Consider the following 24,602-nt stretch of genomic DNA (forward strand, 5'->3'; position numbering starts at 1 on the left):
GATTCTCATGGAATTCCTTCGTTTGATAGTTACTTATTGATATTATTGTAAATCAGGAAGAAAATAATCTTAAATAAATTCAGTAGTGACTTTAAATTTAGTTTAAGAACCTAATTATGAAATATTCTATAAGCCAAGTAGTTCAACAATTTAACAATACCAAATTTATTTAATTTTGTGCACTACAGAATTTTATTATTCTTTTTTGTATGTGATGACAGCGATATATTAAAGCAAAAATGTGATAACTCCAACCACTCCAACCAATAAAAAATTTTATTCAAAGGTTTAGGAAAATCTAACCAGATGTTATATCGAGTTTAATTAAAATTCATCAATCTCAGTTTTGCTTTTTGCTCATTTTTCCGCAATTTCTATTAAAGCCTAATCCCAATTCGGCAAAAATAAAACTCATTAAAATGCAGATTAAGATTTTTCCTGTCGACTCAAACTTCGCATATTCATGTTATTTATGGTGATTATTTAGAAATTATTTCATATACACAGAAAAAAAATATTTTGTAAAAATGTTCGTACATGTTTATGAATTCCTATGGGGGGCTTACGAATTGCTCGTAAATCGTAACCTACAAACAAGTTCGTAAAAGTTTGTACTTTTTTCACAAACATTGTTCGTAACATGATCATTTGACGAAAATTTTTTGTACTTTTACAAACATTTGTTCGTAAATGTTCGTAAACACACAAAAATGTTCGTAAAATTTTGTCATTTGTTCGTAAATCTTCGTAAAATGTTCGTCAAGCAAATAAAAAAGTACGAACAAATGACAAAATTTTACGAACATTTTTTGTGTGTTTACGAACAAATGTTTGTAAAAGTACAAAAAATGCTCGTCAAGTGATCATGTTACGAACAATGTTTGTGAAAAAATACAAACTTTTACGAACTTGTTTGTGGGTTACACGATTTACGAACATGTCGTAAGTCTCCCATAGGAATTCACAAACATTTACGAACATTTTTACAAAACATTTTTTTTTCTGTGTAGCTTTTCCATTTAGTCATATTGAGCAATAGTCAGATTGTTCTAGAAGTTTGAAGATTAGACGACGTTTTGTTAAATTTATCAATCTACAATTGTTGAATGAGGCAAGAGAACTGGACTCTTAACCCTTTAGCATAAAATTTCGGTGAATTCGAATTTCGTAGACAAGCTCTGCTCATATATAATGTATCGATATTTCGAGATTGATAAGGAATAAAAAAATATTCACTGAAATTCCAGGTAAAATGTTTGAGTTAATAAGAGGTGATTTTCAAGAGGATGTTCCTGAGAAAAGCTCAGCGTGAGGCCAAGAAGGCAATCTCACACGCGCACAGAGTTTGTAGAAAATAGGTGCGCATTTCATGAATAATTGAAAAGTTCCTTTCCTCAGCTTTCGTTTCTTTTACCACGAAAATCCACACACGAAAACCTTATCATGTGGTTTTTCCCTATCTCAGAGATTGTCTGAGGAAGGCGCCAAAAGCCAATGTTTTCTTGCCCATTTTCCCTCCGAGAAAAACGTGAAAGAACATTTTTGCCGGCAGCTTTTGTATCACTTCTCTTTTCATTCTCTCATATCGGCATCCAAGACAGTGCGAGGTGGACTTTTTGAGAGTTTTGGCACGTTTTCCTGCTGCTCTCGAGAGCTTCCTCAGCAGAAGTAAAAAGGTTTGAACTGAGGAAGTAGCTTTGGTGCTGTAAGTGTGACTTGGCGCCATTTGGTGATACAGTTAAATATAGAAGAAAAGATTGAAGATAATAGTTCCGCTATCATTCAACATTCCTAGATGCAATTTAACGAAAATTCTTCATTGTTTCGTGCCAAAGAACTTTTTTTCTTGTGCTGAAAACTTTTTGCATGTGAAAGCAATTGACACTAGTTTAAGGAAATCACCTAAAATAAATGAGAAAGGAATACCTTCAAAGAATGGTTATTTATAGTCAATTAATTTCAGAGAAATACCACAATACATCACATTGGTGTCCCCTTAAATCCCAAAGGAAGCTCTTCAAAAAACTTTCAAGGTGAAGATAACTGAATGTTTTACATTCTTCCCCATCACTTATTTCCATTCTTGCCATTCTTCGGCAATGTTGAAGTGAAGACAAGTGGAATCTTAAAGAAATTCCCTTATCTTGGCAAATATAAATGAATAAATTTTCAAGATATCGAATGATTTAGGCAGAAAACTGGGTCAAATGGCGCATTCTTTTGGGTAGTAGATTTATTTGTCAGGATGAAGGAGAAATGAGCTTTTGATGAGAAAGCTGTCGATGTGTACATTAATATTAATTAAGAAGTTGAGGGGAAAGGAAAAGAGGAAGACCTCTGTGTTGGAGAATCATATTAAGCTTCCTCATTTATTCGTGAAATTGCGTTCCTTTCAATTAAATCTTTGTTAACTATTCTTGGGGTAATCTCAATTTTCGACGCTTAGGGATCTTTTCTGCGCGTGCCACCCTCCTCCCGAACTCGACCCCTTTTTGTCTCTCTACCCAAACAAACTCCAGTGGTTAGCAATTTCAACAAATCCCAGGGCTATTCCGGGGGGAAAAGTCAAACACTGGCTACAAAAGATACATTGGGTAGGATGAGGGATGCTTTTATTGGCATTTTACTTCCTATAGTAAATCCCGGCTTTTGTCCTTTCGCGTCCGAGGGTCTGTTTGGCACAAGAAAGAAGAATCACCTTTCATCCCTCAAAACTTGCCCTAATACAATCTACTTACGTCTATAAATGTGCCTTTTCGAGTGTAATTAACATTTTCCGGATGTCAAAATTTGCCTCCCATTTAATCCCTTTTCGTCGTGCAATTAAACATCTCCCTGTCGCAAGAAGACTAAAACCCTCAACCCTCCAAACGAACCCTTTACGGGCAAAATAAATTGAATTTCTTGCAAATTGACACAATTAGATGCCTTCAATTAATTTGTCATTACCATGTGGGAAATTTTCGTGAATTCATTTAAAGGAAAATAACGCTGAGTTTTCAAATACAGAAGTTTAAAAAAATATTCGCAGACTTTGCAAGGAAGAGTCATTGAATTTTTTAACTTAGTGTCACGCAATTTTAGGCCACGCCTCCATCTGAAATTGTGGTCGATAGTGCTTTTACATTATCGACTTTTCTTTGTGTTGGTTCCTGCCTCGACTGTTTTCCCGAATCGTCGTCGTGTTCTAAAACCATCAAACAGTCGTGACAGAAATCAATGCAAAGAAATGTCAATTTATGTACAGTGCCATCTTTCTAATCCGTATAGTCGTAATCCGGACGAGTTCTCGACAGTTACATTTAAAAGCCAGTGATAAGCCTAGATCAGCTTATAGAGGTGCGATTCCTTAATTGCAAATTTGGATTGTGGCAATCTCGAACGATATTTATACATAAATGATGCAAATTTCTTTTAATAATTTTTAAACAGTATGTAACATATTATCGTTATTAATAAGGAAAATTGAATGAGAAATGCATAAAAGTATCTGAAAAACTTTAAAGTCGATTTTCTCGGAAGCTATGAGAAACACAGGCCTCAAACTTTACATCCATTTTAGAGCTTCTTTCAGACTTGATATGCGCAAAATTTGACTTGAATATGGAAAAAATTGGATGAGAAATGCATAGAAAGGTCTAAAAAACTTCAAAGTCGATTATCTCGGAAACTATGAGAGATAGAGGCCTCATACTTTACATCCGTTTAGAACCTCTGTCAGCGACCCGTATGAGAATCCGCGAAAATCCATGAAGAAATTCGCAACCCGCGAAGATCGGCAAAAAAATCGCGGATCGCGAATTGTATAAATCACCTTACAAATCTTCAAATATAGACTCACTATATATAGAGAGAGAGAGAGAGGGAGAGAGTGAGAGAGGGAGAGAAAGGGAGAGTGAGAGAGTGCCATATATATGGGAAAAGCTTGTTCGACGCCGCTTCTCCCGCTTTTTTTCCCGCCTGACGCTATTAGCAAATTTTCTTAAAATATTTAAAGTGAAATATCCCGAGAACTGTTCGACGAATGTCTTAATTTTTTTTTTAAATTGGTCTAAATTTCCTGGGCTACAACATAAATATAAAATTTTCAAAATCGCATGCTTAGATTTCGAGATAAACTACAAAACGTGATTTTTAATCGATTGAGAACCGGTTTGTCAAAAAACTTATGGCACATAAATCGTCGTACGCTCGAGTAGATATATTTAAAAAAAAAATGTATGAAGATATCTCTTTCCAAACCAGAGATATTGCGTACTACAGACGGCCGGACCTGAAATTGCCGGCTTATGATTTTCGGCATCAGGGATGTTCAAAACATATACGCTGTGAATTTCAGCTCGATCTGAGCAGTTTTAGAAAATCAGAGGATTACAATAGGTGTGATTAGAAGCAATGACACCTAATACCTTTGAGGTTATGTGTACTTGCATGTTCCACAATGAAAATGAATTATCATGTGATGCTTTTGTTTAATAAATGAGGTATAATAGAATAGACTTCTCTAATTATGTCTTTTTAATCTTCTTTAAAAGTTTTGTTCTAATTCTACAAAAAAATCTTGTATTTATTTTCGAGACGTTGAACAAATTCGAAAAAAACCATCCGGATTACGAAGCGGACATCTGTCATTTTGTCTTTCAATAATAATCATCCGAATAACAAAGCGGGCACTGTAGCAGCATTTGAGAGCAGTATAATGTGTTAAAAAAACATGTTCAAATTTCATTGCATTAGCACTATTAACCCTTTAAGGACGATTGGAACACCGGTGTCCCATAAAGAAAATAATTTTTCCTGACTACCTAAAGTTATTTTTTTCTTATGTCTGTACATAATTGTAAAGTAGAAGGTTGAAGGAATCTAGAATATTTTTTGCAAGTCTCTAGCTATTTGCTATTTAATAAATATTTAAGCTCAAAAATGGTGAAATTTTAAATTCTCAAATTCACAATGATTTTATTTAATTTTTATACTTGCAATTCTTTTTAAAGCAAAACCCTTTTGGCAATGAAAACTACAATCCTCATACGTAATATTTTTCATTAAAGCGAAAAATATTATTCATTAGTATTGTCAGAAAAATTATTTAAATTTTTGGGATATTTTTGTCCCTATCGGTCATAGAAGCACAAAATACACCGAATCATACTATGTTGGACTTTCCAATGTTAGATGTAAGACTTATCATTGATTATGTTTCTCAGTTTAATTTTTATTGTTGATTTTCAGTCCGTAAAAAGTGTCTCGTCGTTAAAGGGTTAAGCTACACAGTTGTTGGTATCACCGAGAAAAATTTGGATGGTATTTTCTACAAATCGTGTCTTTAAATTCTACTATCTCAAAAGATAGTAGAAAATACCATCCTTCATAGAAATTTTCCTTTAGAATCTACCATCTTGACATTTTAAAATTTACTATCCTATGGATAGTAAATTCTAACAGCCGGATGGTAAAATCTACTATCCTCATTTAGATTTTACCTTGACCTCTCTTAGATTCTAATATCCGGGAAGTAAATTTTACTGGCCGCATATTAGATGTTAAAATTTAACCGGAAGACAGTAAATTTTAACGGAGGATAGTAATTTGGATTGAAATTACTATCCAAGCCAGTAAAATTTGCCATTCTGCTATTAGAATGTCATTTTGGAATATCGTGGGTGCTGATGCAACGGTTCCCGATATGCTTTGAATACATTATAGCAATTCGTGGCGCAGCTGGAAGATGCTGGACTGTCATCACAAAGGTCGCGTGTTCAAATCTCGGCGCAGTCGTCAATTTTCACGCACCAAAATGGCTTGAAATACAGAGAATATCATCCAAGAAGGGCCCCAAGCCCTCAAACAATGGCCAAAAAGCAATGAAAATAAAGAAAAATAAATTTTTCCGACATTTTTCATTCTAATATCCGGCTAGTAAAATTTACTATCCTGCCAGTAAAATTTACCATCCGGCTAGTAAAATCTAACATCCGGGGGTATTAGAATTTACCATCCGGCTATTAGAATTTACTATCCATTCAATAGATTCTACAATTTTTGACAGTCCAATTTAATATCGCGTTTGCTGGGTGACTTTTTTACTATCCGGCCATTAGAATTTTGTATGGAGGATGGTAAATTTTACCATCCACATTTTTCTCGGTGATTTACCTCTTAAAAAGGTAAATCGACTTCTCAGAATCGAATAAGTCGAATAAGTCGATTTTTTGCAAAATTTGTTTTTTCGCTTTTCGGGTATTTCTTGAAACCCTCTACCTTCCCTGTAAGTATTATACCAGAAAGCTAAATATTCCCAAAGTTATATAGGTTTCAAATCTTAATAATCCTATACTTAGCATTTAAAATCTTAGCTTAAAATCGCTCTCCTGTAAAGTTGGCCATTCGTGACTTATTCGTTTTATATTCAGAGCTGTCGAAATAAGGAACTGTTGTTACCCTATTACCACAATGTATCAATAACACTTCATTTACCAGGAGGACCCCTAAGGATTCCGGGTTTTGGTTGAAGATATTACACTTATTTTGACGTGGTCTCTTTTTAAAAGGAAGTGTCCTTGCTACACAAAATACCATTTGTGTGAGTCTTCTGTTCCTGGTACGGCACAGTATTTTCCTATTCATCATCAAAAATAAAAGAAAATAATTTAATTGGGCATAGCTTCAGGAGAAAGTATGATGTAAAAAGGGAAATCCTGGGCGAAGTATACACAGGAAGTCGCATACTACTTCCCTGTAGAGCGTGTATCTTTTTTTCTTGTTACTGCATTGTAAATGAGTCTTGGGAATAATGCTGGGAAAGATGTTGAGAGAGATGTGAGAAAACATAATTTGGAGAAAATCGTATAACGAATCTCCTTGCAAATCATGTTCCGTGAAACGTGAAAGAAGGACAAATTCGTGAATTGAGACACTTAGACACGGAAAATCACAGAGGAAAATGGTCCTTACATTTTTCCTTCATGTAAGCAATTCTTTTCCACTTTGTGCCATACACCCTCTTTGTTTTTTTCCCCACATTTTATTGCTTCCCCCTCGGAGACCGAGACGAGACATGGATGAAGAAATTCTGGAGAATTTAATTTCCAATTGTGTGTTAAGTATCAAATTGCTGTTGGGGAGAAATTAAACCACACTCCAGCAACATGAATTCTTGGAGAGTCTTTTCCGCAAGAGTGCAGGGATTTTGAGCTTTTGTAGTATAGAGGCAGAAACTCCATTCCCAGTCCTGACTTTTTTTTATTGTGCATCTTCAGAGAAAAAGTAACTCATTTATATCATGTGCCTGGGCAGGACACAAAAGAAGCACAAATAGTAAAGCTTTTCAGCCCCACACTATGATGAGTCTGAGAGCTTTTATTTTTCTCCTTGAGCCTTCTGCCAATCCATCTGAAAAAGTTTTACCCGTACTTTTCACCAGCAGAGTTTATCGCTAAATTGCATTATGGGCTTTTTATGAGCAGGAAAATAGACCCTCAACTGCAATATGTATATTCTTATAGATGCTCAATCCATCATAATCTTATTCAATTCTTAAGTGCCCTGTATAAAATTTTAATTAAATTAATCTATCGTTAAATATCGACTGTCTGATTGTAATTTTTAGAAATTTTAAATTATCAGACAGACAGTCTTAATTTTAAATGATACACAAAATTACTTAGCGCAAAATATGATAAAATTATTGTATATATATGATAAAATTTTACATTTTAAATTAAAAGGGACAGATAATCCTAACCGGCTTATGTAGGTGAGATTCTTAACGTGAGCTAACTCGGAGTGCATGCAAATTCGATTTAGAGCTGAAGTTGGGAGACGCCATTCAGTTATCTTGAATAAAATTCGTGAAATTATACAAATTTTGTATTTAAACCAAAATATCAAGGATTTGGATGAACTGACAGAAAAGTGATATATGGGTGAAATGTAGACCAGAATGTTCTCTATAATTTTTCCATAGAACATGATCTCATCGATTACTCAGAAGTCAAGATAATCGAGGTTTTTTGTTTCTTAACTCGTTTTTTTCATCCAGAGTTCCCCAAGTAGTCATTTGTTGAACTTCAACTATATCAAAGAATTGTTGTATTTTGTGGGACTTTCCATTTAAAACCCTATTTTAAGTGTCTTGGTGGAGTAGAGGCAGTCAAATTGGCATCTGAGTGATTTCAAAGCGTTATTATGGGAAAAATCAATTTTTTCACACTTAAACGGCAAAATCTGAGTGATAGCTTAGTCTGAGTGGAAAATGATGTATGGACGAAATGTAGAGACAAATGTGCTCTACAATTATGTTGAAGTAATCATCAAAATCGGTTTAGCGACAGTCGAGATAATTGAGGTTATGTGATATTGAAATTGGTTTTTCGACTGTGGCGCCCCTGGTGTTGGTCCCACGAAGTTCAAATATTCTAGAAAGTTGTAGTATTTGGTGAGATCTTTCGTTTAAGCCCTCATTCATCAAAATCGGTCACATAGAACCGGAGATATGATTTTTAAAATTTTGTGAACTTTGACCCCTCATATCTCCGGTTCTATTGAAACCACAGCGCACATACGCACCATTTTGGAAACGTCCTAGACTGGACTACAACATACTAAAATTTCATTAACTTGCACAATGCCGTTTTTGAGAAAAGTGACTTTGAATTTCGATGAATTTTGACGCTATCACAGCGCCACCTGTAGTGACTTTTTGAACTTCCATCTGAAAGTGCTCATCGAGACGAAACCAAAAAGGTAAAATTTATGTCGATATGTTAATTAGAACCGGAGATAGAGGCCGGTCAATGTTCGAACTTTGACCCCTTATAGCTCGGGTCAGGGGTTATGGATCGACTTAAGGTTTTTTTTGTTTGATAGGTATAATCAACGGCTACAACATACTAAAATTTCAGCCCGATTGCATAAGGAATTTTTGAGTTATTTAACTTTTAAGATTTAAAAATTTTCTTTTTAATAATAGCGCCCCTAGCGGTGGTTTTATGAACTTGCGATGTTAGAAGAGGAAGTGGCATTTCACGAGAGCTTTCCAAAAAGCTCTCATTTTTTTAATTCTGACAATTAGAACCGGAGTTATGGCCATTTTAAGAAATTTTTTTTGGACCCTTATAGCTCGGGTCAGGGGGGTCGGGGGACCTTAAGTTTGGTATTGATGGAAAGCTCTAAGGCCCAGCTATAACATACTAAAATTTGAGCCCGCTCGATGCCATAGGGCCGGAGCTATTGAGAAAACAAAAAAAGGGGGGTCTTCAAAATGGCGGAAGGAGGGGTGGGGGGTGGTGGGTCAATGCACCATGTTGCAATTTTCATACGATATATAACCTTTGCCGAAAACCGCAAGTCGATATCTCTTTTAGTTTAGGAGCTATTAAGCTCCAAAGAGCGGCCGGACGGCCGGCCGGCCGGCCGGGAACGTAACTTAGCCCCCCATATATTCGTGATCAGGAAGTGGCGAAACACATTTTGGCCAAGTTTGAGCGCGATCGGAGGACATGAAATTTTGTTAGGATTATAGTAGGTGAGATTGTTAAGAATCTCACCTAATAATTTCAGAACTTATACGATCATTAAAGATACGATCATCATACGATCATTGGCCCTAAAATTCAACTCACAATCGAATTTTCATGCATTCCAGGTTACAAGCACTAAGAGGCCCATTGTAAAGAACTTCAGGTAACCTAAGATTATCTGGGCTTATCACTGGTCATTTTCTATTCTAAATAATTTGAGTACAGAAGATTAATAAAAGTTCTTTGAAATCGGTTAACCCTTTAACGACGAGACACTTTTTACGGACCGAAAATCAAGAATAAAAATTTAACCGATAAAAAAAATCAATAAAACGTCTTACATCTGACTTAGGAATATCCAAAAGATTCTTATTCGATGCATTTTTTACCTATACGAGCGATAGGAACAAAAATAGCTCAAATATTCAAGTAATTTTTCTGACAATACCAACGAATAATAATTTTCAATCTAATGAAAAATATTACGTATAAATATTGTAGTTTCTTTTCCAAAACGGTTTGGCTTGAAAAAAATTAGATGTATAAAAAATAATTAAAATCATTTTTCAATATGAGAATTTAAAAATTCGTCATTTTTAAGGTTAAATATTTACTATATAGCAAATAGTTGGTGACTTGCAAAAAATATCCTAGATTCCTTCAACCTTCTACTTTGCAATTACGTACAAACATAAGAAAAAAATAGCTTTAGGTAGTCAGGAAAAATTATTTTCTTTATGGGACACCGGTGTTCCAATTGTCCTTAAAGGATTAATAAACATTAGAGATAAAGTCCGGTCAAAATCGGTGTGGGGCAAATACTCTACCTTCGAACGTTCACGCCTTCAAAATAATGTGAATGTTCTTTTATTTTTTGTGAGACTTAGGCATTTCATTTAAATTCTTGTTAGCTTATCAATTATGTAAAAATTATGTGTAATGGGGTCTACATTCTACATACTAGAGAAAGTTATGTCCAGATCGAAGAGTTTTTCCTGCACAAGCGTAGGGAATTTGCTTCAATATGAACATAAATTTCTCCAGTCAGTGTGTAGAGACCATAAGTTATTTAGGAAAAAAGAAATTCACACTATTTTAAGGCATGAACGTTCGAAGTGAGAGTAATTTCCCCTACATTGAGATGCAGTCGGGACGGATGGAACCCATCGTTAGAAAAGCCTCGACTTCAGATACAATATATTGAAATTCCATCAAAATCGCTTTAAAAGACAGGTTAAGACATTTTTGATTATAGCACAGGAGAGGAATTCAGTAACGCTCTAGCAATGCCATATGGCAAATTGAGTTCGAATCTTAAAAGAGCTTTTTCGAAAATGTGATTCTGTAGCCGTGATATTGCCATTTCAGCTCATGTGGCATTGTCAGAAGTCACATATTTGTGATTTCTGGTAATTCAAATGAGAATGAATTTTGTTAAACAAATCAACCGAAACAGACTGTATTTTCATAAATTCGTGAAGTGAAGGTATTTCATTAAAAATTCAATGAATTGCATTTTCGAACTCATATGATATGACAAAAAAAAGATCGAATGGCATTGTCAGGTTTCGAACTCACGCGTGACAATGCCACGAAAATTACAGAATTCCCCTACAGGTCAGTGAACATCGAAAGTGGAGTGCGACTCACGGTTGGAAACAGGGTTGCAAAGGTCTTGACCTCACATCAGCTACATCATAGTAAAATTTAAAGAAATGCATCGTCTAGTTTTCGAAATATTTGATATAGAATTTTCGAAAATCAATTCTTCGATTAATCGGACCTTCGACTAAATCGAATGAACTTAAAATATTCAAAAAGAGTAATAGCATTTAACGAGGCCTTTCCAAATCACCAAAGTTTTTCAAATTCCCACAATTAGAATTAGAGATATGGTCATTTGAAAATTCAATTTGTGACCCCTTATAGCTTGGGTAGCTTATAGGGGTGGGTCGCCTAACTTTTTTTAATCGAAAACGTCGGAAACTTTGTAGTCCAGGTACAACATACTAAACTATAACCCGATCCGTATCATACGGGCTGAATTAAAGAGAAAACAAAATTTGGGACTGTTCTAAAATAATGTACGTCACTTACTTCTAGACGCCCATCTACATTTAACCCTTAATTTAATCTCACTCCGTTTTCTCTCCAAAAGGGAGGCGGACGGCACGGCATGGACAGGATGTTCACGAAAATCGATTTTTAAATTGTATTTTTTTGTATTGTATTTATTTTTCACTACCATTAATAACTTATAATTACTCATATTAACCCCACCGTACCTTGCGGCCATCGCCGTCTTAGCGTTGGTGACCAACCTTCAGGGTAAAAAGATGTCATATTATATTCGTAATCTATTTAGTGTCAAAACGTGTAGATCCAAATGTGAGCCCAATCTGACGAGCTCAGATTTCACCTAGACCCACAAAAGCTGAGATTGTAAAGAATCTCAGCTAGTAACTCTATTTAAATATGCTCTTAATTCTATGGGGACACTTCCGCTAATCGCCAGTGGAAATTTATTTCACCTCAAGAAGAAAAACAAATTTTCTGTCTTGCCCATTTTTTTTCTGTCTCGGCCAGAGCTTTCGGTCCGGATGTGGACCTTCTTCAGTGGCTACAAAAAGTTTTTCATTTATTTTCAACAACATTCTTATACAAGGTCGTTTCTTTTTCATTTGAACAATTTTTAAATTACAACTCACTCGACTGGACTGTGTTTTTTTTTTGATTTCCTGAAGTTCGTTATTTTTGGAAAAATCCTTATCCAACAATAAATATACTCTTAATGTTCATATAAAGGGTAGGGGGCATTTCAAAATTAACCCCATTGTTCTATGCAACAGAAAATCTCCCGAGTGGTTTGCTTCCGTGTTGATATCACCTTCTCATTTGATAATTCTACCCCAAATTTGTTTCATTTAAAACAGAAAGTCAATTAAAGAAAGTCAATAAAAATTTAGAAACAGTCATGTGATATTTGTTCCAAATCTCAGACTTTGTTAGATTTTTTTTTTTGAAAATTTTTGCCTTAATACCTATTTTAGTAATAAACGTGCAATTTTAGAAGTATACAGAAAATGTGTCAATGTGTCAATAAATTTTAGTTAGAGGCAGAAACTCTGGGGAATTACAATACTTTCTTTGCAATAAAACATTATAATTAAAAGAAGACTCATAAAAGCAATTAAAATTTGTATGTTGCAGTTAAATAAAATTAACTACATGTGATTACGAACCCCGAAGTCAGGTTACGTCCTCTAAGTATATCTTTATTTACCTTTTTATTAAAAAATGTCCTCGTCAACCCCCACAATTTTATTATAATTTTTCTATCTTAATATCTTTTGAACCAAAATACTGAGGAAATAAATGAAATCATTACCGAGGATGACGTCTTTTTATACAAAAGGCAAAATTTCTCGTTCCTTCACCCGATGTATATGCTTCAAAAACTCGAAGAAAAGATTTTTCTATGAAAGTTGCTTGGAGGCTTTTATAAAACGATGTGTTGAAAATGACTTTGAGTTTGCCAATGAAGCTTTAAATCTTCAAACAAGCGATTCTTTTCCTTTTTTCCTCTTCTTTTTCTTTCTCTGATTCTTCGATAGAAACCTTAGAGAGACTATACAGTCACGTTCTAGGATGTGAATGGTACAGGGGCGTATAGGCAAGAAAAAGATTTCCGTATGTACTAAAGAGGTTAAAGTGCAACAAATTAATAGAGATAGGTTCAAAATGTAGTTTTTCCTACCACAATTCTTTCACTATCTTTCACCACTTGTATTCTAGTCTGAAAATGAGAATTCTCTCAACTGGAATTTATAAGTTCAAAGGGAAATAAAGTTTCCATGGAGATGTCACGTTCGTTGAGTATCGTCCAATCTCTTAAAAAAAATTGCAAGCTTTTCTTCTTTCAACGGATTTCTGAGAGAGTTAGTGAAATAAAATTTTTGCAGCAAAAATTCACAATTCACTAAGTCGTGCTTATTTGATTTCAAAAGAAACATTCTATCTACTAAATTCATAATCATTGCAGACATTTAGTTTTCCCTACATTTCACTTTTCTTCGTCTGAGTATTTTCTTCTGCTATTGATTGCTGTATTTGCAAAATTCCAGCAGAATTTTCCAGCTTTAGATTCCTCTTTGTTTCTGAAGGCTCCTAAACTTGGGATTTCAGTGAAATTGAATGGAAAGTAGCTCAAACCACTCAGAAATTTCCACCTATTCATATATTTGAGTTATTTTAGAACCAAAAGATTTTACCTCGAACACTATAAAGAGGTAAATTTCTAAAATAAATATTAGACTAAAACTAATTTGTCGTTACTCTAAGCGTTTAAATTTCGTTAAAATACAGATCTATATATTGGAGTTTTTTTGATAATTGGTAGGGGAGACTGGGGCAAAAAGTCACAAATCGAAAAATTTAAAATTCAATATCTTCCAAGGTTAAAAAGATAGCGGCTCAATTTTCTTTCTATAGATAGCCTCCATAGACCTTCTTTAATGTTGTAAGTTTCTTAGGATTCGAACAAGGAATTTAGAAAATAAAAAAATATTGAAATTTTTAGCCCTATTTTTGAAATATTTCCCTTGCAAGATAACAATTATTACCTACCGTCGTTGCGGGTGACTTTGCACGTTTTTCACTGTTTTTCAACTTTACCCTCTAAAAGTGAATAGTTAAAGTGAAGGGAGGGGGGTTAATGGATAAAATTATTTGTATTCAGTTGTTAATGAATGGATTTTGTGCCACTAACATTAATTTTATAAAATTTTACTATGTTTAAAAAAATCAAGAAAAAAGGCTTGCACTTGGGATAAGTTGCGGGTGACTTTGCACTTTTTAATAAATACTAAAAAATAAACTATTTCTGATAATAAACGACAATGAAGATCTTCAGTTCTAAGGGTAAGATGCACGAGATCTACAAGATGACGTGGTCGCTATCTTAATTTGACGTTTCTGTCCGCCATTTTGAATAACTGTCAAACCCTAAAACTAGTCCGATTGGGTTGAAATTTTAGTATGTTGTAGCTGATGTCAAGACCTTTTCAAAACGTATCTATGTTCCAGTCCACGTTAAGTATTTACCTAGATACAGAGGCTCAAAGTTTTAAATTTTGTAATAGGGGAGACCGGGGAGGTTTGGGACAGGGGTACTGTGGGACAAGGCGATTTTTTCAATTAATTTTTGAAATAAATGGGATTTAACCATTATTGTATCGTAGGCAATATTAAGATGTACCTTGACTAAAAGAATGGATATCCTCAGTTTTATTGTTTTAATTCTATGAACATTTTTTTAAAAATTGATAAAAATCGTATATTTTGACGTCTCAGCTTTCCTCTTTGTATTTTATATCAGCGATATATAATCAAAACTTTTTTATCTCATTAGGTAGCAGTGTAATCTGGGAACATAGTTTTATAAAAGTTTCAGAGATTATACTCTCTTGTTTTTTACATAAAAATTTTAAATAGCAAAACTACACGCGGGGATGTTTGGGACATCTGAAAGGGGATGAATGGGACGTTGATTTTCGACAAGATTGTAGGTGGTATGCAATTGTTTATTGTAAAAATGAAGAGTAATGCCCAGTTTCTACTGGAAATTTCCCTATTGTGCAAAGTTTATCAGTGCAGCAGATTTCTCTAACTACCAGGGACAATTAAACCATCATTGTCTTGGGAATCCATAATTCCTTCTCAGAGGATATTCGATCTTTGCTCAATCTAGTTAGAAACTATTTTTTCGAAAATTTCTCGAACAAGTTTTCCAGAAAAGGCAAGGCGAGAGATAATTCAGAGAAATAATGAGAAAACAGGTACAATGAAGTTGTCGTGAAATCAAACAGAAATCCATCAATGAGTTCAAAACTAAGAGTTGCAAGAAAATCTACTCGCGTGAGGAATTTGATAACCATGATTGCAATATTTATAATAAAAAAAAAAGAAAAGAAGGGTAGATGGAAAATAAGAAGAAAATACTTTAAATAATTGATTGACAATAAATGACTCTACTGTACAAAAAAAAATTGATATTAATTTCTAAGTGTAAAAGATGAAACATTTTTATTTCTATCAGAAATATTTTTAATCTGGTATTTAAAATTAATTAACGTGTTCCAGTAATACAAATTATGCGAGAAAAAACGCGTCCCAAACATCCCCTTTTGCGTCCCATACTGCCCCACATCGGAGAGGTTTGGGACAAAGCGTCAAGTAAAATGTGTTATCTTCTCCAAGAAAACTCAGTTGTTTTCCAAGTTCTATCGAGTATATTTTATAAAGTCAATACCCATAAGTATCCTATAGACCGCATTAAATTGTAATACACTATCGTGGTTTTTTGGAATAGTGTCTCAAAGTCAAAACATGAAAAAGTGTCCCAAACCTCCCCGGTCTCCCCTACTCATATTTTGGCGGTCTTTATTTTTTAATATTCAATATTTGAAACCTAAACGAAATGCCTCAGTAACTATTAAAATGGTTGAGACTTTTATTTTATATATTTATTTACTCTAACATAATTGAAAAAAAAAATAAACGAAAAGCGCATTTAATTAATTTTTTATTTTTCATCTTTGCGAAAACAGTTTTTAAGATTCACAAATAATGCACTGTTATAAACGAAAACATTACTTTTCTTTTTGTTTGTTTGTTAGATCTCATCGCCTAACGATAGCACTGTCTTTTTTGTGATGGTTTTGATAAAAGAAGCTCCCTGTAGTTCTGTCATGAAAATGTGAAAATTTTGAACTTGGAGCCCCTATATCCAGACAACCACTTGACCTAGATCGGATTTTATATATGTTCTGAAAAGGCCTTGACATCAGCTAGAACATACTAAAATTTCAGCTCAATCGGATGAGATTTTTGTTTTGACAGTTATTCAAAATTGCGCACAGAAACGTCAAATCAAGATGGCGACCATACCATCTTGTAGATCTCGGTCACTTTATATTAAATTCCCACAAAATTGGATAATTTTTAACCAAATACTTCTATAATAAAGCTTTATAAAGACCATTATATGCAATTTTATAACATAAATCATGCGTTCTTAGGAAGATAATAGAGAGAAAAAAATATTTTAATAGAAATAATCAACAAAATCGAAGTGGATTATTTTAGCCAGATAAATTTAGATTGGATTTGGGCAATTTACTACTCTGAAATCGATTTTGGAATTGCATCTTCAGACAACTTTTTCGCGGAGTCGTTTTTTGACAAAATACCTATTCTAGGATTTCATTGACTATTACTGAAACTACAAGAATCCTTTTGAGGATCATTGTACCTTACTTGGTACTTAACATATCCCTATATACTTTGACATGGTAGACCGGATCGGCGAAGACCATCAATAAGTTCTAGAATTTATGAAAGTCTTACGGACAGCAGAGTGCATAGTCACCCCCCGAGTGCAAAGTCACCCGCAACAACGGTACTTATTTTCCAAAATTTATGTACTGGTGAATATTTTCTAAAAAATTTGGATTTTTTGAATACGAATCCGCTATCTATTTTAGAATTTCACAAAGGTTCTTTTCTCGAGATATTCTTTTATTAAAAATGGCCACTTGGGGTAAAAAGTAACAAAAGGTATAGAGCAAAAAGTAACAAAAAAGCGAAGCAATTTCTAATGTCTCACGGCGAGAAGAAACGTCATTATCATGTCTTGCCGCTGGTTGTTTGCATTGGTCAAACGATTTGCAGTCTTTTGTCTGTTTTTTTTTTCTAAAATAGCTTGAAAAGCGCTTTTCTCGTTTTCACACTTTTCTCGCAGAAAAAACGGTGTTTTACAAAGGTGTAGATGAATAAATTTTCTATGAAAATATGTCCTCTAGGTATTTTTTCAAATTTATGAAAGCCTGTAATGAAATGTCTAAATATGATAATACTCAATGTCTGGTACTATTTGGCCCAACATTTTTGAGAATAGCCACAAAATTTCCTTTTAGAAATTGGCTCGAGAAACGTATTTCCTTACAAAATAGAGAAATATTACTTTCACAAAATTGTAGAGCGGTAAATTTCCTATAAAACTGCGCTAATTAGAAATTTTTGAAGCGCTCGAGTATCTTGTAAAAAAAATAAAATATCTGTTTTGTGACTTTTGCCCCAGTCTCCCCTATACTCAGAAACTTAAAAAAAATATTGAATTAAAAAACAAATAGCTACAGACTTAACTTTGTCGTGATAGCTCTGAAATCAGGCATGTAGAAGAATTCTGTAATAGTATGACAATGTCATATGACAAATTTTAAATGCTTCGTAAATTCGGAAAAATTAATTGAAAATCAGATACATATCAGTTACTAAGAGCTTCATGGAGCTCCTAGCAAAGGCCATTCGATGCTCACTGGGCTTTAACATTGTTCTGCTCCCTATTACCATAAAAATTTGTCATATGACACTATGACATTGCTGTATCGTTATAGAATTCCTCTACTAGAATCAGAATTTTTCCTATAAATGTCAATCTGTTCCGTGTCCATCCATATCGTATTCATTGAATAAAGCTTTGAATGCTCTGAATTTTAAAAACTTTAGCTAATTATAAAAGACCATCCTTAAGTTCTAGAAATAAAAAAAAGCTTACGAACAGTGGGAGGGGGTGTCAAAGTTACCCGCAGGGGACAAAGTTACCCACACTTACGCTAATTTATTTACATATGAAGGACAGTGTAGAATAAAATATTCTCCAAAAGAAAATAAGAAATATTCATAACAAATTAATTAATAGTATGTTAAAAATTAAATTTTGAGGCAATGTTCAAAATATTTTGTCGTTTATTGCACAATTCTATGAATAAATAGAATAAATATTAAACATTCTAAATTCCTAACTAAGGTGTTGTTATTAATTTACGAGTATAACATTGCAATTATACTTCAAAATATTACGAAACTATTTGATATTACCAATAAATTTAAATGTTGCGGTTATTTTGAAGAGCCTCTACTTTTCAATCAGTGTTAAGTACTCCATAGTGATCACATTTTTTTTGGTTTGTATTGAATCAGAAAATTTTTCAAACCAAAGTTACATTTGACATTTTATTTACAAGTACTTTATTTAAGGTAAAGTACCCTTACTCGACCGGGTTCCTCTATTCGACCGGTGGGTCAATTTTTGAATATTTTATGGTGAATTTCATCAATTTCTATGAATTTGTCACTGATTCGTATTATTTAAAGAATAATTGACCTATTAATGTTAGATCATACACAAAATATTATAGCAAATATAATTAAATTGAATAAATAAATCTACCGGTCGAATAGAGGAACCGGTCGAATAAAGGGCACTTTACCTTATTTATATAAAATTAAAAATTGCACTGACAACATTAATTAAACTCCATTTTTCGGTAATACATGGCTCTCAAAAAGTTAATGTTTGATTGGACATTGCAACCCCTTGAACACAACCCACAAAAAATTTACCAGTGCTATTGAAAGTGTACCACAAAATTTCAAGAGCTACCAAGTTCAAAGGGTGCAAAAAGACACCCTCGGGAGAGAGAACTAATGAATTTATCGGAAGTGCACCTTTCATGTGGTTTCTTCCTGAATCATTCGAAAGCACACAATGGCAGAAATACTGAAAGCAAGCTTCTTCCTTTTATTTCAGTGGTGGCTCAGGCCTACAAGGTAGACGTAGAGGTGTTGAGTGCTTCACGAGGTTGTACAGCAATTCTAAGATGTGTGGTGCCTACATTCGTGAAGGAGCTCGTGAGAGTGGTGTCTTGGGTGCAGGAGCCTGTCTTCTACATCTATCCCTCCCTCCAGGGTGATGGGAAGTTTCATCTGTTGCCTACAGGAGAACTGCTCATCCATAACATTGAGTACAGCGATGAGTATCCAACATATCGATGTCGCACGATGCATCGACTAACGCGGCAGGTGATAGTGAGTTCAGCCACAAAAGTCAGAATAAGTGGTAAGTTACCTAGTTTGATACTGATCTACATTTTCATGCATTTCTGGCATGTGTGAAATTCAATTAATGACTCCCGGGTAACTTTTCTCCCACATCGATTCCCTTAAGTAATTCCTCAATGGATATGTACTTTGCAAATGTAGGGAAAATTCAATAAGCTTTGAAACTCATTCACCTAATTTCATTTTCTACTTTTACGGAATTGCTATGGAAAATACGTCAGTTAAATACAAAGTTTTTTCTCAGCTCAACTCCATTTAACTCAATTTTCAGCCATGTGTTGAAGATAATTTTATCAAATATATCCTTTATATCAAACAGAAGAATTGAATGTTTTTTGAGCAGAGTGCTTCTCATGAAACAAAATGTTGAAATTGAAACATTTTTTTATTGATTAAATGAGTTTAGAATTGAATTAGTATAAGTATTGAACAGAAATAATAAAATCTTATTTGATGAATATTCGTAACCTTCAGGTTTTTCTATATTTCTTAATAAATTTGACCCACTGTAGTTTGCAGGAATTATGATTTGTTTAAGATTAGCCTTTGAAATACATTGCTATGGAGGTCATGGGTCAGATTCATTAAGCAATATAGAAAATCCATAACAAAGAACTTAATTGTTGGATGAAGTTCAATTTTTTCTACTTTAAGAAAATGCCCTGATACGCCTGAGACAATAATTTCAATTCGTTTGCAGGACAAAAAAGATTTGCCAGTTGACAATGAAATTGATCTTATGAATAAACTGTTTTAATTTCCGACAACGCAATTGTGTTTTGAAAAATTTTGATTATTGTAGGGTAAGTGTGCCAAATTTCGGCATAGTTGCATGCAAGCGCCAATGTCGTAAGTTCGAAATGTAATAGGGGAAAGTGCCCATCCTTGATACCATTGGAAGCTTCGTAATAACTAAATTTTTCCTATGTTTCTTCATAAACATGACTCCGCAATTTATTTAAAAAACTGGTCACTTTCTCATAGTTTTTTAAATATGGTTGCGATGAGTCACATATATATTGTGAAACATAGAAAATTTAGTCATTACGAAGTTTCCAATGGTATCAAGCATGGGCACTTTCCCCTACTTTTAATACAAAATGATTTTTTTGTTACTTCTTTATAAGGACTATTGCCTGGAAGCTTGTAGGTAGTTTATTGTCTTGATTTTCTCTAAAATCATTCTTAGCACTTTTTAAAATGAATAAAAATGTAGAAATAGCATTGGTGGCCTATTTCGGCCACCTTCATTTTCATAGTTCCTTGCCATTCCGAAATTCTTCTAATAACTTTGTTACATCATCTCGTTCGTCGAAGCGACATTTTTTATTATTCTGATGCATTGTATAATCTCTAGAGTATGCATAAACTAAAAATTCATGAAAATTTGAGGAACAGAATAAGTGGCCGGAATTTGGTACACTTACCCTAACTTAAAGGTAAATGGTTTGTCATAGTTGAAAATATCACTAAAGATTTTTGTTGCTTAGAATTTCAAGGCATTTGGAGGTGGTCCATGCCTTAAAATCTGAAGAATGTATTAGATTTTACATGAAAAAAATAGGAGGAAAAGAGTTACAAGCTACGGATGACGGAAGGTTTCGTACAATCAGATTTTTTTCTATATTTCTTTATGAATTCAACTAAAAAAAATTAAAAAAGTAAAGTAAAACGTCCTAGCTTTGCAAAATGCTCGAATTCACGAAGTTGAGCTCTCCGTGAATTATTTTTTATAGCATGGTCTTTTGCTGCGTATTGGTTTCCAGCGACTAAATTTATTCATAAATTATAAAAGAAATTTAAAAGGAGAATTTGAGGAGCTTAAAAGGAGCATTTGAGAATGTTCTGGCATGTGTTACAAGGTATAATGGAAAAATAAAAAAAATGTAGCGGGAAGTGGGGCATCTTTGAAAGTGGGGCACCTTTGAAATTAGGATTCTTCACCTATTTTTAAATAAAATTGAGCCTTATCGTGATATAATTTAGCTGCACAAGCAGATTGAGAAGCTAAATTATATCACGATAAGGCTGAAATTTATTTAAAAATAGGTGAAAAATCCCAATTTCAAAGGAGCCCCCCTTTCAAAGATGCCCCACTTCCCCGTAAATACAAGAAAATAAGTCATTTACAGATATTTGTATTTTATCGATTCATTACTGATTTTAAGCCCTTTTCAAAATGTCTAAAACTAATTAAATCCGTTGAAAATAGATCCTCTATAAAGTGTTTAATTTACTTTACTTTAAAATTCGAGATGGCGATATTTTAGGTCCCAAAGTATGTTTAGACGAAATGTTCATCTGGGCCGCCCCCAAAATATTACATGTTTAGAAAAATAATAAGAGCCGTTTTCGAAATAAATTTATAAAAATCTCAGTAATGATTCCTGGGGCGACTTATGGAGGGGTACACCGAAAACCGTAAGTTCGTGTCTCTTGCCGTTTGGCCTCTAGTTCTGTTACAAGTTTACAGACAGAAAAAAAATCTAAGAAGTATAAGTCACTTACGTGTACATTACCGGATCAAATATCGATTGCGACCGATACAGACGGGTTGAAAATTTCAAGACCTTTGCAAAAATCTAAATTTGACCAAATCGGTTGAAAATAGGCCCTCTATAAAGTACTTAAACTTTTACATTCTAAGATTGAACATGGAAATTTTTTTAGGCCATAAGTATGTTTGGACAAAATGTTCCTCTGGACCACGTCCAACTTAATTTTTCCGGTTTATTTTATGGAACACATAAAACTTCAATTAATAAGTTGGTCTATTGACTGATTAATAGTTCAAAGACCTTTCAAAAGAATCTTATTTTGACTTAAATAGTCGAAGAAAACACAATAACCTAATTTTTGTTTTTAATAAATTACTCTTGAAAAATCTGTAAAGTTCAAAATTATTACGTAATGATAGTCAAACTATTTTCCAATCTGAGCCATACGTGACGATATGTTTTTTTTTACTTTGTTGGATAGCGTTTTCTTCTTAATACGTATATGTCCTTTGCCTTTTGGACTCTAATTGATTTATAACTGATCGGAAAGTATCAAAGATCGTTTTGCAGTCAAAAATGTTATTTAGGATTTTGGCTAAAGCTTGCATTAACACCTCTAACCTTTTTTGCCACTGGGTCGGTATAGCGATCTTCAGACTAGGATTAAAGGTTTAGCCCAGTTGTCTAAGATCTTAAAATCATAAACAGCAGCCAATTATATTGATTTTGCAGAATTTTATAGATCATTTGCCCTTAATAAACCAATCTTAAGTCAATATTTTCCCAAAAAAGCTTGAGTGAGAAGAAATTTAAGAAAGTTAAGCCATATGACTAGGGGAAACTGGGGCACCACCAAACACGGGGTAGAACCAAACACTGCGATTTTTTAATCTGAGGATAAGGCCTATAGGAATTTATAGGTACTATGGGGATGCTTGTCCTTTGAAGAAATGGTCGAGATAGTCCAAGTAGTTTAGAAAGAAAAATTAGTGTTTGATGCTACCCCGTGTTTGGTGGTGTCCTAGTTTCCCCTAAACCTTATATGCTGGACACACCTACGACTTAAGTCGAGAGACTGCTGCTTAACGTAATTGTAATCAAAATCATGTTTAGACTACATTCCCATCAATTTCCCACTAAACCGTCTCTAGGCTTAACTTATAAGTCTGTCTAGGGCATCAGATCTAAAGCTCGTAAAACAGGTTACCGAATAATAAGCTATGGAATTAGTTGTAAGACTTTTGCGAACTGTTTGTGCAATATCAATTGTATTTAAGTAGAGATAATCGTCAGTCAGATCAAGTGGCACTCAAATCATCTTATCTTTGAAATCATCCAATTATGGATGTAGTTTTCTTTTTCAATTTCAATCGCAAAATTATATTACAATATGATTCTTTGGGAAGGACCACCTTGTTAGACAAAATTGAGACTTCTTATAAAATCGCGCGACCTTTAGAATTGGAAGAAGCCCTAAGAATAGCAAAAGATCATTGTTTTCCCATTGTGAAATGCTGCCAAAGAAAACTCGTGTCTGCTCTCGAAAATCACCCTTGCAGAAAGCCAAAAAAAGGAGATTGTTACAAGTTTAGTTTTCCTTTTCTTCGCCATCTTACCTCCATTCTCTCAATATTATTCTTTTTCTTCGTGTAGCAATTTTTTCGACAGATCTAACTTCCATCTTATGCCAACATTTAAACACTTTAGAGGCTTCTGTGTAAATAAATTATTTATATTCACTCAAGCATTATGACGGGCTGGTTAGTTGAATTTCTTTCTTCAGTGTATCCTACTTTTTCGAGTATGGCAGTTGAAAAAAAACATTCTCCAGATAAATTGAATGCGGTGGTGGTTGGAAAAACAGTCTCAAAATGTATGGCAATCCATCATGGTAGAAAAATTCTATCCAAACTGAATTCTCGCACCAAAAATGCTATCGCGGAAAAAAATACAGGATCTATGGAGGATTTTGCTGGAGTACTCTCTGTGGTTTGCTTTTTTTGCACTATAATTCTTTGAGAAGAATTATTGCTGGTCGTGTACACTTTTTGGGTTGGTTCGATGAAAAAAAAACCTATAAACTTGAATGTGTTTTATTTGAGGGCAAATGACGTAAAATTGTCGGTAGCTTTTATGCTTAGCCAGATGGATTTTCCAACAAGAAGTGAATGGCTATGAGGGGCTTAGAAAACGTCGGCCGTATTTTGATACTCAAACTGGGAAAGAACTCTTCGTCTTCTATCATAGAGTTTATATGGACAGTACCAAGGGGTTTGGGTTCAATGAAGTTGGTATTTATATGTGTACGACAGCTTAATGGATGTGCGAAAATTATTTCCGCTACTTCATCCACCCACTCTGAATGCTGACGAGCTCCATTTGGCAATTTTACACTGTGCCTGAGTGCTCTCAAGCCCCATCTTTCCGCACAACCCCCGCCTATTAGTAGGGTATACTTTTAAGACTTGTCCGTGAAAAGAAAAATAATTATTTTCTCACAATCACTTCTAAGATTTCACATTTCTCTGCTCATCACAGAAGTACTTATGGTTCAAAGATTGCAGATCTTAAAGCCACAGAAGAGCTCTGATGAATGCATTTGAGATATACGAACTTTGCC

General features: G+C 34.0%; 1 protein-coding gene across 1 annotated transcript in view; it reads left to right on the forward strand.

The window, feature by feature from the left end:
* LOC129802588 (cell adhesion molecule Dscam2) overlaps positions 1-24,602 on the forward strand; it is a 184,192-nt gene that overhangs the window by 83,958 nt on the left and 75,632 nt on the right. The window contains exon 3 of the mRNA XM_055848527.1: positions 19,174-19,482. Coding sequence (XP_055704502.1) covers positions 19,174-19,482 — 309 coding nt within the window. The remainder of the gene's footprint in view (positions 1-19,173; positions 19,483-24,602) is intronic.

This window comes from Phlebotomus papatasi, chromosome 2 (genome assembly GCF_024763615.1).
Source record: "Phlebotomus papatasi isolate M1 chromosome 2, Ppap_2.1, whole genome shotgun sequence".
In the NCBI taxonomy this organism is placed as follows: Eukaryota; Metazoa; Arthropoda; class Insecta; order Diptera; family Psychodidae; genus Phlebotomus; species Phlebotomus papatasi.